Source organism: Molossus molossus, unplaced genomic scaffold, assembly GCF_014108415.1.
Source record: "Molossus molossus isolate mMolMol1 unplaced genomic scaffold, mMolMol1.p scaffold_m16_p_20, whole genome shotgun sequence".
NCBI lineage: Eukaryota > Metazoa > Chordata > Mammalia > Chiroptera > Molossidae > Molossus > Molossus molossus.
In genome coordinates, this window is record NW_023425356.1 from 39,148,058 (window position 1) to 39,165,779 (window position 17,722).

At 44.5% G+C, this 17,722-nt stretch overlaps 1 protein-coding gene across 8 annotated transcripts in view; it reads left to right on the forward strand.

Annotated features, from left to right (window-relative positions):
- CENPF (centromere protein F) overlaps positions 1-17,722 on the forward strand; it is a 56,749-nt gene that overhangs the window by 21,420 nt on the left and 17,607 nt on the right. For all 8 annotated transcript variants that reach the window (XM_036272240.1, XM_036272241.1, XM_036272239.1 and 5 more), the window contains 4 exons: positions 5,676-5,811; positions 7,624-11,024; positions 12,239-15,001; positions 16,263-16,415. In XM_036272240.1, coding sequence (XP_036128133.1) covers positions 5,676-5,811; positions 7,624-11,024; positions 12,239-15,001; positions 16,263-16,415 — 6,453 coding nt within the window. The remainder of the gene's footprint in view (positions 1-5,675; positions 5,812-7,623; positions 11,025-12,238; positions 15,002-16,262; positions 16,416-17,722) is intronic.

The window sequence follows — 17,722 nt, forward strand, 5'->3', positions numbered from 1 at the left end:
CAATAATACAGAGAAGCACAGCAGGACAGAGGTCTCTTCCCTGGCAAGTGTCACAGGAAAGAAAACTTTCCACTTATTCTTTTAAATACTTTGCAGTCACTTTCTAGACTGTAAAGATTCTTTTATGAAAATTCTCTATGAAGAACATTTATTTATTTATTTATTTATTTATTTATTTACTTGTTATCCTCACCCGAGGACATTTTCTCATTTTTTTGTTCAGGTAGAGTGGGAGGGAGAGAGAAGAACAGAGAGAGAGAGAGAGACATCAATGTGAAAGGAACACATCAAGTGGCTGCCACCGCACGACCGACCAGGGCCGGGGACAAACTGCAACCGAGGCACGCGCCCTTAGCGGGAACCGAACCCGGGTCTCTCAGGACCGCAGGTCGACGCTCTAACCGCTGAGCCAAACCGGCCAGGGCAGAAGAACATTTATTTTGCCCGGCCAGTTTGGTTCAGCGGTTAGAGCGTCGGCCCGCAGACCAAAGAGTCGTGGGTTCAATCCCGATCAAGGGCACGTACTTCAGTTGCGGTTTGATCCCCGGCCCTGGTTGGGGTCATGCAGGAGGCAACCAGTTGTTGAGTCTCTCTCACATCGATGTTTCTCTTTCTCTGTCTCCCTCCCTTCTCACTCTATCTGAAAATAAATAGAAAAATATCCTCGGGTGAGGATTAAAGAAAAAATAGAATTATTAATGCAGGTGAAGAGAGTCGAAATGGATGTACCGCCCAGCTTTGAGGAGTAATACGAGTGTAAAATCAGAACATCTGTTCGTAACTCAGCCAGCCAGTCTCAGAGGGGTCGTACGCGGGAGACAGGCGGCCCCTGTCCCAGCCACCCGAGTGGCAGAAAACTTCGCATCAGATGATGGTTTCATCAGTGAACGCTTTCAAATGGAAGTGTTTTGTTTCAGCAAAACAAATGTTTGCCTTTTGGCCAGTGGGGACCAACCAACAGATGCTTCTGCGAACATTCCCACAGGCAGACTGGCACCGAGCTCTTCCCTCTGCGCTTCCCCTTCCGCCAGCAGCTCGCCCGTGATGCCGCTGGCTGCCTGCTGGGAGCGTCTTGTACAAGCAGTCGTCTGGTTAAGAGGGTTCACACACTTCTAAAACGGGCTCCTTGGTCAGGTGTTTCTGAAGACTTGTGCCGACCCCACAGGGTCTGGGTGTCAGCTGTGGAGCTGTCCGTGGTGACTACCTGTCCTGAGTTAGATGCCCGCTGTGTCGTGCTTATGGTTCATCAAAATCTGTGTCGATGGAGGGCAGTCGTGTGCAGGGGCCTAGCACAGGGCCGGGGAGTTCATTTAGTACCTGTCTTCCTGTGTGTGTGTGTGTGTGTGTGTGTGTGTGTGTGTGTTTGTCTTCTTTTGAAGATGATATTAAGAACTCAAAGGGTTTATCTGGCTCTTGCCTTTTAACTTGGAATTGGGATCAGAATTGCTTTCCTGCCACCTACCTGCTGGGTGACCTTGGGACAATAACTTTTGCTTTCTGAGTCTCTTTCCTCGTCTGTATATAGGGACGTGTCATCCCCTCTGCCCCCTTTTCAAAGCTGTATGTGTGCTCAGATTAAACACTGCCCAGCATATGAGTGCTCAGTAGATGACTGCAGTCCACCTGCTCATTGCTATGTTCTTCACAACTGTGATGACCTGTTTGCTGCCACCCACGGGCACATAGTGCTGAGCCAGGGGACTGTGCATCTGAGAGTGTACACATTTAAAATTTTGCCTGTTCTGTGGCTCTGGGTCACTTTCTGTATCTAATTATAAGTAAGTGCAAACAAGTTTAGTGGCACGCTGATAGGTTTTGGATGCCGAAATAGTGTGACAGTTGTACTGAAATTTTCCTTGTTCGTGTTTAGCAAACTAATATGCCACTCACAGTGAGGCATTATCGGTAGTGGAGACGTGATTTAATGGCCCAATCAAGGGTAAAGTTAACATTTAGCATCCAAGTGAATGGAGGGTTTAGATAAACTGCTCATCCAGAGACGGCTGCCAGCCCTGCGGCGTTGGGGTTAGGCCATCATGTCCCATCATTCGACAGCCAAGACGGGGGAACACTTGCCTGGGGACCTTCCTGAGCTCAGGGAGCTGTATTATACCAGGTCCTCTAAGGGGCTTGGTCTGGCAGGCAGGGATGATGAGGTGGAAGGGAAAAACACATCCTCTGCATCCATCGCTTGTTATGATAGAGACTTTGCCCCGGCAGGGGACGGATTAAGCTTCATTCATGGATGGGATCATGAAGTAGCACACAGTAGCTGAAATTTGTTGTGTCTGGCCCTAGGAAAGGATGCCTCCCTTGTTGCTCTTAAACCGAAGTTGATCTGGGTGGAATAGCTTGCTGAGCTCAGATCCCGGCTTGTAGTTATAGGGATTTTTGTTGGTTTTTCCAGACTTGTGCCCAATTTTGCACATCATGTTAGGATGCAAGAGCTGCCTAGGAGAACGTATCCTTGTATGCTTAACTCATTGTTGATAATGAGCTACCCAATCAAGTCTTAAGTGGCTGTAGCCTTGCAGAAAACTAATTGCTGATGGATAGCAGCCTACAGCTCCGTTTTCAGATGTTCATTGTCTGAGTTCTGGCCTTTGAAAATTCTTGGGTTGGTCATGGCCATAGCATCAGAAGCCTGCTGGGTCCCAGGATTGGCAGAACATTTCTTTGTTAGAAACAAATATTTACAGAGCTAATGCCAGAATAGAGAAAGACATGTTCATCTTTCCTTTTGACTTACTATTCATGGAAATGTCTCCAGTTAGGGACAGAGGTGGTGCAGACCAACAGACACATAACCAGGAGTTGCCCTCCTTCCTCTCTGGGAAGACCCCTCTCTGGGGTCTTCTCAGCTCTCTTATCACCTCCAGATGTAGATGCCATTTGATTTGATTAATTTTTTAGGGTAAGAAAAGTTTTTATAGGTTGCAAAGTAAAAGTGCTAAGTGAATTCAGGTGGTTAAATTCCAGTTCCCCTCTCTTATGTTGAATTCATTCAACTGATCTTAGCACTGATCAAGCAGATCTGGCTGCTGCTAGGCTTTGGGAAGAAATACTAATAATGCTCCATTCCACTTGTTAAAGTGCGTTAAGATTTTTCCTTTCACATCTGTGATCTCATTTCTTGGTGACCTTGAAGAGCAAACAGGTGATTATAGCATCTGTAGTTTAATGATGTTAGTTTAAGTCAACATCATTGCATCATTTAAAAAAAAAAAGTTTTTTCTTTTCTTTATTGATTTTAGAGAGCAAGGGAGAGGGAGAGAGAGATAGAAACATTGATAAGAGAGAACATCAATTGGCCACCTCCTGCATGCCCCCCCCACTGGGGATTTGGCCCACAACCTGGGCATGTGCCCTGATCAGGAATTGAACCAGCAACGTTTTGGTGCATGGGTAGACACTCAACCACTGAGCCACACCGGCTGGGCTTGTTGCATTTTATTAAATGTTTTTATTGATTTTAGGGAAAGAGGAAGGAAGAGAGGGGGAGAAAGAGAGAAACATCGATTGGCTGCCTCCTGCATGCCTCCCTACTGGGGATCAAGCCTGCAACTCCAGCATGTGCCCTGACTGAGAATCAAACCTGCAATCTCTTGGTGCACAGGACAACACCCACCAACTGAGCTATACAGGCCACGGCACATCAGTGCATCTTAAAGATCATTCTTTTCAGACTTGAACACTGCCCAGCATGAATGTCAGGCTTTCAGTCTTAAGATCAGTCGGAGCGACCCTTTAGATCTGATTGATGTCTTTATTTGCCCACGTGCAAGGGAGGCAGGTTTAGGACAAAGACGGGGCTCTGTCTTGTCTTGATGATGAAATGAGCATTTATACGCGAACACAGCAGCTGCCAGCAAGTTTCCAAGTACTTTCTCCTAGCCAGATTCCCCTCTCCTTGAATTTGGCTTTGCTGCCTCGGTACCCATCTGCTGGTAGTAACCAGACTGATAATTGAAGGCAGCTTTCCAACAGAACACTGCCAGGGCCATCTGTTTTCTAACGGCGCGCTAGGGTTTGGGAGGCTGGGTCTTAATTGTTTCTTTAAGATTCAAAATTTTCCCCTGCTTCCCAGAGGGGTAGTTTTTATGTATGGTTTTTTAAAAAATGAGCCTTATGAATGTATCCCCCCCCCCCCAAGGATGGGAGGCTCTCAGTTCTGCCAGTATATGCCAATTCCCTGTTGTCCAGAGGGTGGTACATCACATACTAAAGTACTTATCAGCTGTAAAATCACTGAAGATTGGAAAACAGGTTAAGAAAATAGAGGATTTATAGTATCGTATGTCTTATGTGGTTAATGGGGAAAAGCACTTTTATTTGGCATATAAATATTGCTTGGTTTTTAAATTTTTTATCCTTACCCGAGGACATTTTTGCATTTATCTTCAGATAGAGGGGGAGGAAGAGAGAGAGAGAGACGCATCGACTGGTTGCCACCCACACGACCCCAACTGGGGCCAGGGACAAACTGCAACCGAGGCACGTGCCCTTGGTGGGAACCAAACCCGGGCCTCTCTGGTCCACGGGCCGACACTGTAACCGCTGAGCCAAACTGGCCAGGGCTACTACTTGGTTTTTTAAGATCCAAAAAAAATATAAACGTCTCCCTAGAAAATATAATGAGGCTACCTCTGCATTCCTACTACTTTATTTACATTTTGGTACATGGATACTTCATTTAATCAGGTGCCCAAAGAATCTTTTCCCTGTGAAAGCTCGGGTCCCTCCATCCAGGAGGAATTCTTCCTCCTGGGCTCCAGCCCGATTTCCCACGGCTCCCTCCACCTGTCTTGGGTGGTCAGCACATCCTGGTGTGTGCGAGTGACTGGTTTCACATCTCCCTTCGCTGGGCCACCTGCCCCAAGGGCAGAGACTCTGTCTTACTTATATTTATAATGCCCATTCCAGCCTGTGGCCCACTGTAGATTTTTTTTTGAGATGCACTTACTAAAGGTAGTTTACTCATAAAGACATTCCCCATAACCATGAACCTGAAGATGGTTTATAGTGTAAAGGAAAACTTTTGTTGTGTGAATTTCTTTTTTGTTCCTTAGCACATCAGATCTTTGCAAAGATATATTGGATCATTTAGGTTGCGTAGGAATTTGGAGCTTGTGTCCTTGAGGATCTTTTAAATAGTATCCTCCCCCCTCCCTTATTGATTTTAGAGAGAGAGGAAGGTGGAGGGAGAGAAAAACATTGATGAGAGAGAACATCGATTGGTTGCCTCCTGCATGCCCCCCACTGGGGATTTGGCCCACAACCCGGACATGTGCCCTGACTGGGAATTGAACCGGCGACCTCATGGTGCATGGGTCGATGCTCAACCATGAGCAATCCTGTCCACACCGGCTGGGCAGGATTTTCCTTATGAGTTAACTCATTAACAAGCTTAGGGACAACCAGAAAGTTGAAAGAAACGTATTTCTCAAAGAAAAAGGATTATCATCAGGTTTGGGTTTTGTGCTTTTGTTTTAACTTCTACTCATAAACTCATTGGGTTTCAGGAAGAATGTCTAACTTGATTAAGCACTCAGAGGGAAGTGTGATTCCTCCCCGGGTGAGATGCACAGTCAGTTCCATTAGGGCCCCTTACTAAGGCAGAAGTCGCAGTTTGCCCACGTTTGTTTTGTGTATAACCAAGTCAATGTGCACTTTAGGAAATGAAGAAGGAAAACAACTTCCTTAGGAGCCAGTCTGAGCAAAGTGCCAGAGAAGTCTGCCACCTGCAGGAGGAACTGAAGAAGACCAAGCAGTGTTTGAGTCAGAGCCAGAGTTTTGCAGAAGAAGTGAAGGGTAAGTAAAGCTCAGTGTTTTAGGGTTACTTCTCTGAGCTGAGGTTCCCGTGAGGGAGGATGGATGGCATTAGGAACTTTGAATTTTTCCTCATAGTCTCCCAGAAAGATACCTGCAGTCAATGTGGAGAGTTTTCTCTCTTCCACTTTTTAGTTTCCAGTGTGATAGTTGGACATTTTTTGCTGGAACACAAAAGCACTTTGAAACCAGAAGGGTAAATATTTCTTACCCAAAAGTAAATTGTCCCTGCTGCCGGTGGCCCCAGAGTGCTCTTGTTCCTTTGAAGTGTGTTTGTTAGTTACATCAAGATAGCTCATTCCTCGCTCATTACTATTTCCCTTATAATGGAAGATCCCCATATGAAACCCATGCTGTCCCAGCCCTTAGTGACCATGGATTTTTGATGACTTATTTGACTGGATGAGCTTATTTCCTTTTTTTGGAGCCATAGAATTACGTTGTGCACACCAAATGAATCCATTGCCAGCTCCCCTTGGTCCGTGTCCAGTGTCTTCTACTTACATTCATCTTCTCACCTGGGGTATTTGCACATCTAGGATTTCTTTTACCTGGATTCGTGGTTTGTGTGTCACACTTGTCTTGATACTGTCTTTTTTTAAATTCCCATGGGAAAAGTGAAGTGTTGGTCACCAAGGTCATTATCTCAGATCCTCATGAGCAGAGGTGATTGATAGCCCTTGTGGTCTACTCCAAGCCGTCACTCAGTAGGTAGACGGAGATTAGTAGATTAAAAATAGGATCTATTTTCCACTTTTTGTAACATCTGCATTTAGAATACATGCTGCCTGTATCATTTGCTATTGAGATTCTCCACTTGTGTTCTCCCTCAAAACACTTGGGGTGTATGAAGCCTTCCCATCACTGTTTTTCTTTCTTAGATTAAATGAATTGGGGTGACATTGGTTTCCCATCACTGCTGAATGAAAGCATTGAGGTTACCCTCAACTGGTAGTACCAGTGGGTAGGGCTGTGCTAGGCAGAAAACAAGGTGGTGATGGAGTCTGAAAAAGCTCCCAGATGATCTCAGATTCATAGACACCACCCTTACTGTGAGGGGTGGGATTTGGGTGACACTATTTATTCTCAGAAATACTCATATACAGGCCTCGAGAGTTACTGATTATAGGATCTTTTACTCTTTTGTACTTAATCCTATGGATATTTGCTAAATAATGGACAGTTACTTATATTTTAGAAAATCAGAATTACTCCTTAGTGAAGTGGGTATTTCCGTTTCATTGCTGCTTTTGTCAGTTTTCTCTTTTTCGATAAGTATTTCAAAAAAATTGAAAAATACAGGCATACCTCGGTGATATGGTGGGTTCGATTCCAACCATTGCAATAAAGCAAGTATCACAATAAAGTGAGTCATGATCTTTTTGCTGGAGGAAGGTGTTTCCCTCAGCTTGTAAAACATGCAACACCTTTGAAGGGCGATAAAACAAGTGTTCTGTACAGGTACACATAAACACACACAAAGAAAAAGAAGAAAGTTTCAAGTGCTTAGGAAAACAATCTTTTGATATTTTATACAACAACACTTTATTAAGCTGCTTAGAAAGAAGAGGAACAAATGTATTATCATCCCTAAAAGGACCATGTCTCTCATTGTCTTCATATAAGCTCAGATGATTGGCAAGTGATCTGCTTTGCAGGAGGTGCCCAGGCAATAATGCCAGTTTTTACAGGGCTTAGAAGTTGTTAGTGTGTTTGGATTTACTTTTCAGTTTAAAATTCTTATAAAAAATATCAAAAACACTGATGGTATTTTTTATTTTTTACCTTTAATAGCTAAGAATACTTCTCAGGAAACCATGTTGAGAGATCTTCAAGAAAAAATAAATCAGCAAGAGAATTCCTTGACTTTAGAGAAACTGAAGCTCGCCCTGGCTGATCTGGAAAAGCAGCGTGATTGTTCTCAAGACCTTCTGAAGAAAAGGGAACATCACATTGAACAGCTGAACGAAAAGTTAAGCAAAACAGAGAGAGAGTCCGAAGCTTTATTGAGTGCTTTGGAGGTAAAAGAGAAAGAATTTGAAGAACTGAAAGAAGAGAAAACTCTGTTTTCTCATTGGAAAAGTGAAAATGAACAACTGATCAAGCAGATGGAAGCAGAAAAGCAAAGCTTGCAGAGTAAAATTAATCAATTGGAATCTTGTCTTAAGACACAAAAAATAAAAAGCAGCGAGTACAACGAGAGAGTGAGCACATTGGAGATGGAAAGAGAAAACCTAAGCGCTGAGGTGAGGAACCTTCACAATGTGATCGACAGCAGGACTGCAGAAGTAGAGGCTCAGAAACAAGCTTATGCCGAACTGCAGCAGAAAGCCGAGTTCTCGGATCAGAAACACACAAAGGAAGTGGAAAATATGTGTTTGAAAGTTTCTGAGCTTACTGGGCAAGTGGAAGATCTAAAGCACAAACTTCAGTTACTGTCAAATGAAATAGCGGACAAAGACCAGCGTTACCAAGACCTACATGCAGAACATGAGAGCCTGAGGGATCTGCTAAAATCCAGTGGTTCTTTGGTGGCAAATGAGGCTCATCACAGAAGTCTTTTGACTTTTGAGCAGCAGTCTGCAGTGAATAATTCCTTGACAGATATTCTCAGAGAACAAGGAAGCTTGCCTTCAGAAAGGAGTGATGGCCATGCAGAAGCAGACCAAAGTCTAAAAAATTCAGCCATCTTACAAAACAGAGTCATTTCTCTTGAGTTTTCATTAGAGTCTCAAAAGCAGATGAACTCAGATCTGCAAAAGCAGTGTGAAGAGTTGGTGCAAATTCGAGGAGAAATAGAAGAAAACCTGGTCAAAGCAGAACAGATGCATCAGAGTTTTGTGGCAGAAACAAGTCAACGCATTACCAAGTTACAGGAAGACACGTCTGTCCACCAGAATGTTGTTGCTGAAACTTTAGTTGCCCTGGAGAACAAGGACAGAGAGTTGCAGCTTTTGAATGAGAGGTTAGAAAGCGAGCAAGCAGAGATTCAAGAATTGAAACAGAGCAACCATTTACTTCAAGACTCTCTAAAAGAGCTGCAACTTTTGTCTGAAACTCTGAGCTCAGAGAAAAAGGAAATGAGTTCCACCCTTTCCCTAAATAAAAAGGAAATTGAAGAGCTGACCCAAGAGAATGGGACTCTCAAGGAACTCAATGCAACCTTAAATCAAGAGAAGATGGACTTACTCCAAAAAAGTGAGAGTTTTTCACAGTGTGTAGTTGAAAGGGAAAAAAGTATTTCAGAGTTATCTAGTCAGTATGAGCAAGAAAGGCTCATTTTACTACAAAGATGTGAAGAAACAGGAAATGCACTTGAAGATCTTAGTGAGAAATACCAAGCAGCACAAGAAATGAACTCCACGTTGGAATGCATGCTAAATGAACACACAAGTGTTTGTGAAGATAGGAAAAATGAGTTGGAACAGCTAAAGGAAACATTTGCAAGGGAACACCAAGCACTTGTAACAAAATTAGCTTCAGCTGAAGAAAGAAACCAGAACCTAATACAAGAGTTGGGGTCACTGCAGCAAGATCTGAGAGCTGAGATGACAGAGGTTCAAAACAATTCCAAGAGCGAGGCTGACGGTTTAAAGCAAGAGATCGCGACTTTAAAGGAAGAACACAGCAAAATGCAAAAGGAAGCGAGTGCCTTATTACAAGAGAGTGAGCAACTGACGAAGTTAATGAAGACAAACCGTGAGCATCAAAATCTAGAATGGGACCCAGCCTGTGACTCTGTGACAGAAAGAGACAGCGAGATAAAGACATGTCATGTTCAACTTCCAATGGAGCTTGAAGTTAAAGCTACTCCTTTAGACAGTCATGAGGCACAGCTAGAACAGTTAGAAGCTAAGATAAGAAATACGGAATTACAACTTGAGGAAAGCGAGAAGGAGAAGAAGCGCCTACAGCATGAATTACAGAAAATGAGAAGAGAATTCGAATCTGGAAATTTGCAACGAGACATTCAACCACAAGAAATCAGTGGCCTTCAAGACTGTGGGGCAGACACAGAGGAACAGTACATGTCCATGCTTCATGAGCTGTCAACAAGTCAGAGTGACAATGCACAGCTGCAGTGCTGTCTACAGACGGCAATGACCAAGCTGAATGAGCTCGAGACCATGTGTGACATGCTGCGCGGTGGGAAGTTTGAAGTCATGTCTGAGCTGAATGACTCAGGATCAGAACGCATCACAGCAGCTGCTAAAGTGGCAGAAGGTGTTGAGGAACTGGCCAGTGAAGTTAACACATTAGATGATAAAAATGGGCACTGCCAAGACGTAGTGGAAGAAATGCCAGACGGTGAGCCTAGTGGACAAGAAAAGGCAGAGGTTTCTGCGTCCTCATATCCTTCGGACGACAGTAACGTCTATGAGTGCTTGACACTGTCGAATGAAGAAGTTCGAACGCAGTTTGCCGAACTGCAGGAGAAATTCTCATCCTTACAAAGCGAGCACAAACTTCTATACGCGCAGCACAGCCTCATGAGCTCCAAGATGTCAGCGCTGCAGTCCTACGTTGACACTTTAAAGGCAGAAAACTCGGCCTTGTCACTGAGTCTGAGAAACTCGCCAGGTGACTCAGGAAAGGAGGGGAAGATGGAACTCGGAGAGGGGCATTCACTTTCGCTGTCGTTCTCTTGTGTGGCTGACAGCCCTAGTCTTACAGGTCTGGGAGAACTGTCATTTTGCAAAGATCTATCAGAACAGACACGAGAATCATCCCTTTTGAATAGTTCAGAAGTGAATGTTTCTGCAAACCAGTCTAACTTAGAGGAGGTATCATGCAGCAGTCTGGAGGAGGAGGATCTGCCCAAGAACGCAGTCCCATCAGCCCCGGAGAGAAGTGTGGAAGAACTTGAGATCCTCTGTCAGATCTACCTGCAGTCCCTCAAGAAGCTGGAAGAGAAAATTGAAAGTCAGGAGATCATGAGAAAGAAGGAGATTGAAGAGCTTGAACAGTTGCTCGGTTCTGAAAGGGAAGAACTCGACAGCCTCAGGAAGCAGCATTTGTCGGAGAGCGAACAGTGGCAGCAGAAGCTGGCAAGCGTGACGGCAGACATGGAGTCCAAGTTGGCGGCAGAAAAGAAACAGTTGGAACATCTGTCACTGGAGCTCGAAGTAGCCCGACTCCAGCTGCAAGGTCTGGACTTAAGTACCCGATCTTTGCTTGGCACTGACCTTGAAGATGTAAGTACATGGAGTTACATGCTATTTCTCTAATGACATGTCTAGTAGTCACTCCATAAGTGTTCGTTGAATTGAAATCAACATTGAATCTAACTTTAAATATTTTTAGAGTTCAAGGGCATAACAAAAAATATCCCGAGGTTTTTTGTTTGCTTTTTAAAACAAACCAGAACTTTAGGGACATGCATAACCTTTTTGGGGAGATAAATCTCTTCAGTGATTACATTTAAATGCTATTATATGGGAAATTACTAAAGATGTTTTTGAAACATTTGGAGAATATTATATTATGGTGTCTTCAGGGTGTGTGCATTGTAGGTTTTCCTTCTTTGTAAGATGATAAAGTGCACTGACATGTTAAATGAGAGCTTAGGCATGGCAGTGTGATACGGATTTAACATCCTTGCCCTTTCAGGCTGTTTTAAATGTTACAGCATTACGGTCGTGAAACTAATGTAAGAGTATATTACATATCACTGAATCATTTTCTAACAATTTGTTCTGATTACAAATCTGTGATTTGGTATCAGTCGTTCAAAAAGACATTTCTTTATTGAGGACACTCGCTCAGTTACTTATGACTGTCCTAGTCTGGCAGCCAAGCTAACGACGAGGCTCACTCCGTGCCCTGGTCTGCCTCTGCAGATGGGAAGGGCAGCTGGGGAAGAGGCAGCAGGAGTTGAGCAGCTGATCCCCCTTGTACAGACGAGAGGCAGATGATGTCCAGACATGTGATTTATCGAAGCATGTAGGTCGTGAGTACAGGCTCTGTGCTTCAGTCCTTGGGCTGGCCATCCTGAAACCTTCTCATCGACGACTATCAGAAATGCTGAAGATGGAAGCTGAGCATTTTATGTGGATAATCACAAGGAGAAATTTCACATTTAGGCTGCCTAGCCTCATTCCTAGCAAGAAAAACAAGATGAAATTGAAGTGCATGCCAATGTAGATGGTCAAATCACTGAAGGGTTTGTCTCCATGGTAAATACCTCACCCAGTGCCTTGCCCAGAGAGAACACTTACTGAATTTTAGTTTAATTGTGTTGACTGTTTGTATGGAGAGAAGAGAATGTGGTAGGAAATAGGTCATTTGAAGAGATGTATTTAGCAGAGGCAAGAAGCCTGTTTCTATAAAGTAATAATTAAGCCTATTTATTCTATTATGATTCTTCCCAAAACATAAACTGCATTCTCGTTTTGTGTCACAACCGCAGGCTGCTCAGGATGGAAACGATAGCTGTGACACACACGAATCCGAAGTCAAAGAGAGAACACCCGAGCAGGACATCCGTCCGAGTCGTGAAAAGGATGTTGAGCAGGACCAGAGTCTGGGGGTGGAGAAAATCACCGCGGCCGGGGCACGTTCTCAGGAGCGGCCCCCAGAAACCAGTGCTGAGTCCACACTGGGAGACAAAGCCCAGCACTTCCCAGAATGCATTTCCGAGTCATCACTTTCTGGTCCTAATGCTTTGGTACCTATGGATTTTCTAGATTCTCAGCTAACCACTCAGGATCTCCAACTGGAAGAGACATCGAATGAGAATTTGGAAGTACTTCCTGTCACTGAGGAACGTGACAAAAATGTTGAAATTTTGCTAAGCGAGATAAAAGAGTTAGATTCCAAACTCAGTTTACAGGAAGTACAACTACCAGCCAACGTTGGAACATGCAGAGAATCGGGGAAATCAGTGGAGGAACTTAAGAAAGAAAAATCAGATTTAATGGAAAAAATGGAATCCTTTTGTGATAACCCAGAGCTCCACCAGAGAGTAGAAAGGCTGGGAGGCCTCAACGCTAGTTTAGAAACAGGCACAGTGCAGTTGTCACCGGAAGTCCCTGCAGGGAACACAGCCCAGGTGAACAGCCAGTGGAGAGAGAGGTGCATCGACGTGGAGAAGGAGCTGCAGAGGGTCCAGTCTGAGAAAGGCAGCGCGGAGCAGCACGCCCGCTCTCTGGAAGCCGACTTAGGGAGAGTCCAAGCGGAGAAGCTGCATTTAGAACAAGACAGTGAAACAAAGCAGCGAGTTATCAGCTGTCTTGAGGAAGAACTCTCCATCGTCTCAAGTGAGAGAACCCGGCTTCGTGGAGAACTGGAGATGCTGTCGAAAGAAAACAAAGAACTGGACCTGACGTCTGAGAAGATGAGGGAGGAAATCCGGGAGCTGGAAGCTCACCGCGGGGAGCGTCAGCAGCACGTGGACCTGCTGGAGGCCGAGCTGAAGGACAAGTCACAGCTGCTTCAGACTCTGTCCGCCGACAACGCCCGCCTCCAGGCGCAGCTGCAGAGTTTGGAGGAGGACTCGCAGGCGCTGTCTCTGGGAAAGGGGGACCTGGAGACCCAAATCGGACAGTTGAAGAACGAGAAGGAAGTGCTGGCGAGGGAATCCGAAAGCCTGCAGACCAGGCTGGGTGACTTGGAGCAGGAGAAGCTGACCGTGGCCAGGGCCTTGGAGGCCGCAGTGATGGAGAAAGGCGAGGTCGCCGGGAGGCTGAGCTCAACCCGGGACGAGGTGCAGCAGCTGCGCAGCGGCATGGAGAGACTGCGCGTCCGCATTGAGGCCGACGAGAGGAAGCAGCTCCACGTCCTGGAGAAACTGAAAGAGAGGGAGCGCGAGAAGGACGCGCTTCAGGATAAAGTGGAGACGCTCGAGAGGGAGTTGCAGGTGGCGGAGGAAAACCAAGAGGCGCTGATTCTCGATGCGGAAAATTCCAAAGCAGAGGTGGAGACTCTAAAAACGCAAGTAGAACTGAGCACCGAACGCCTGGAAGCTTTAGAATTAAACCTCGGCTCGGCAAGGTCTGAAAAAGAAAATCTGACCAAGCAGCTACAGGAAACACAGGGTCGGGTGTCTGAATTAGACGCGTTGATCTCTTCATTTAAAAGCCTATTAGAAGAAAAGGAGCAAGAAAAAAGACAGATGAAGGAAGAATCTAAAGCTGCGGTGGAAATGCTTGAAGCAGAATTGAAAGAGCTGAGTGAGGAGGTGGCGGCCTTGTGTGATGACCGAGAACCCGGGAAGGTCGGGGAACAGAGCCTGGGCTCCCCAGTGGGGGGCGTGCACCAGCTGAGAAATCGCATTGAAAAGCTGAAGGTCCACCTAGAAACTGCTGAAAAGCAGCAGCAGGAGACTAAGCACCGTGCAGATTTGCTTAAGGACAGAGTGGAGAACCTGGAAAGAGAATTAGAGATGACAAGAAAAAACCACGAGCTTGTGATTCTGAAGGTGGAGAACTCCAAAGAGGAGGTGGGGGCCCTCAAAGCAAAAATAGAGGCGATGGCCCCAAATCTGAGAGATTTGGAATTAGACCTTGTCAACACAAGGTCAGAAAAAGAAAATCTGACAAAAACGTTACAAAAAGAGCAAGGACGAGTGTCTGAATTAGAAACATTAAATTCTTCATTTGAAAATCTGTTACAAGAAAAAGAGCAGGAAAACGTTCAGCTGAAAGAAGACTCGAAAATCTCCGAGCAGAGGCTTCAAACACAATTAAAAGAGCTACAGGAGAAAGTGACCGCCCTGTGTGATGATCAACAGACCTGGAAGGCCAAAGAACAGGATCTGAGTGGTCAAGTAGATTATCTTGAACATGAGAAGTCTCAGTTGCTGCAAGGACTTGACGAAGCCAAAAGTAATTACATCATGTTGCAGTCCTCTGTAAACGGCCTCCTTCAGGAAGTAGAAGATGGCAAACAGAAACTCCAGATGAAGGACGAAGAAATCAGTGTACTGAAAAATCAAGTCCAAGACCGAGAGCAACTTGTCTCGAAACTGTCCCAGGTGGAAGAGCAACAAGTTTGGAAGAAGCAAAAAGCAGAACTGGAAAATCTGATGGTGGAAATGGAGCAGAAGATCCAAGAGCTGCAGTCCAAAGAAGACACTTTGCAGGACACCTTTGAGGCACTGCAGACTTCTTACAAGGACCTGGAGAAAGAGCTTGAATTGACAAAAATGGAAAAAATATCCTTTGTTGAAAAAGTAAGTGGTTTTACCTACATTTGCATAAAGTCATGAGGGCGGGAAACCACTGGGTGAGTTCTGTTTCGTTCCGGAGGGTGTTTGCAGTATTGGACCCAACTTTGCAAAGGCTTGACGTTTATGGGGTCTTGGACTTTGGGGACATTGAGTTGGATACAGCAGTAGTGACTCTTTCTTTGCTTTGGCACACGTTTGCATGGGACTCCTCTTCTATGCATTGGCCCAGTTTTTCAGTGTGGCACCTGGACATAGAAGAAGCTCTGGGTTATGCACCGTTCCAGGTTCTAATTACACTTCCCTTTCCCCAGTGCATCAGAATAGTAACCTCCCCATACCCAGGTTAGAACCACTGCTACAGTGAGTGTAACAGGTACTAGTTAGGAGCAGAAGGATTCCCACTACCCCTATCCTGCCTTTATTGCCTTTAGGAGAAAGAGCATTTAGGATGGTGAAATAATTGTCCCCAATAGAATCCTCACAGCTCCCAGTATGTGTCCAGGGGACTTTGTGCTTTTAGTTTCCCTCTTCTATACCTTCTCCGTGTGCGGGCTCCTGTTTTATTAGCTGATGCTTCAAGGGCAAATCTTTCATCAAGAGGCTCACTTGTTAATGAAAAATCAAGTTTTTTGCCCTTTATGCTTACTGATCTAGGAAAAGTGATTCCTTCAAATCACATAATTTACTGGACAAATATTAAAAGGAAAAGGTTGTGTCCAGAAGATGCAATTGATCATAACTCTTTCCCAAGAATTTGAAGTTTTTGGATGGTTTGCAAGAGATGACGGTTTCAAATCACCTTGCGGAGATGATTAGAAAACTATACCACGCTGTTTCAACGTCAAGGAGCAAATGCCAACAGAGTTTAGCTGGCCGCAACTCGGAGCCGCGTCTCAGCTCAGTGTGGCACTGGCGGATTAGCAGGGATCCAGAAATGATCAATTCTAAGACACTGCCTCATAGAGTATTCTCTGAGGTTTTAGTTTAATTCAAATTAATGCCTTTATGAAGGATTTTAATATTGACTAATATTACCTTTCCTTGTCATTCCTTTCCTTATTGTTGTCTTTTATTAAATCTTTGCTGAGAAGGAAAGGTGAGGATTTGAGCATATTAATTGAGTGGATCAGTAAATGGAGTCTTAGCTGGGTTTCCATTTTCTTATTGAACCCTGAAGTGAGGTCATGAATATGTCGAGTCAGTGGGATTAATTTGATCAAAACAGGCGACCAGAAACAAATCCTGATGAAAGGTTAAATTTCAGGTAAGCGCACTGACTTCGAAGGAAACTGAGCTGCGGAGGGAAATGGACGAGATGGTGCAGAAAATGTCGGAGCTGAAGGAAGAATTCAGTGGGGAGAAAAATAGGCTAATTGAAGAATTAAATTTAATGTCAGAAGAATTCAAGAACAGCAAAGTAAGTTTCTCTGTGACAGATTGATAATTCAGTGTACACACTCTCCTTGTTTGTTTTTGTAAGACCTTCTGTAATGTACCAAATGTGTTTTTAGCTTTGGAAAAAAATAACCCCATGCTTATGTCGTGATCAGACGCTTCAGTAATCTTCACCAGCCAGCACTGTCGTGAGCCCAGGAGTCCCGAGAGGCCTCTGAACATGTGACCAGACCCGCCACAGAGCCCAAATACTTTTTCATAGAAGAGGACCCTTGTACTGTATTAACTCACATCAGAAATAGATTTCACACAGCTTTCAGTGGTCTGCTTTCGTAGCCTGCCACAGATTACAAGCCAGAATGTTGCTAGAGACAGATGCACTGATCTTGTAAGAAGAACTAACAAAATAACGGAAAGAAAGTTACAGTAAAATGTAAAGTTAGAGCCGTCTTGGGTGGTATTTTAGAGCAAGGTCAGTGTGGCAGATGTATAGCATTTGGGCTACAGCTCCCCATTGCTGTTCCCATAGCAACACTGCTGATGCATGCCACCCCCTCCCTCCTGAGTCTCTCCCACTGAGTTCCAGGTAGCAGCCACCTTGCGTACAGAGCAACTGATGCAGTGGGACCTGTTTGCCAGACTCAGTTAAATGGTAAACATTCCTCTATCCATATAGCCCTCACTGCAGCTTCATCCTAAGGAATACTAAGAAAAGGATAACGAAATACAGTTGTGATCAGGATCCTGAATAATCACAAAAGTTGAAGTGGTGTTTGTAATAGCTTGTAAAAGAAGCTGGGGGGATTGGTACTTTTGTTTATTTTATTGTTATTGTTTTTAATCAGTAATGATCTTTTATTATTTTTATTGTTGAAAGTATTTCAAGTATCCCTTTTTTTCCTCCCATTGAACCCCTCCTTCCTCCTAGCACCCTCTTGCTTTTCCCAATCTGATGTCTGTCTATTGGTTGTGCATATATGCATATAAGTTCTTTGGTTTATCTCTTCCCCCCACCCCCCACCCCCCATCCCCCATCCCTCTGAAGTTTTAGTCTGTTCCCTACTTGCATGACTTTGGATCTCTTTTGGTGAACAGCTTATTTTGTTCGTTATGTTCCATAAATAAGTGAGATCATGTGGTACTTGTCTTTCTCTGATTGTCTTATTTTGCTCAGCATAATACTCTCCAGTTCCCTCCATGTGATCTCAAAGGGTAAGAGATCTCTTTCTTACAGCTGCATAGTATTCCATTGTGTATATATACCACAGCTTTTTTTATCCTCTTATTTACTGATGGACACTGGGGCTGTTTCCAGATCTTCGCTATTGT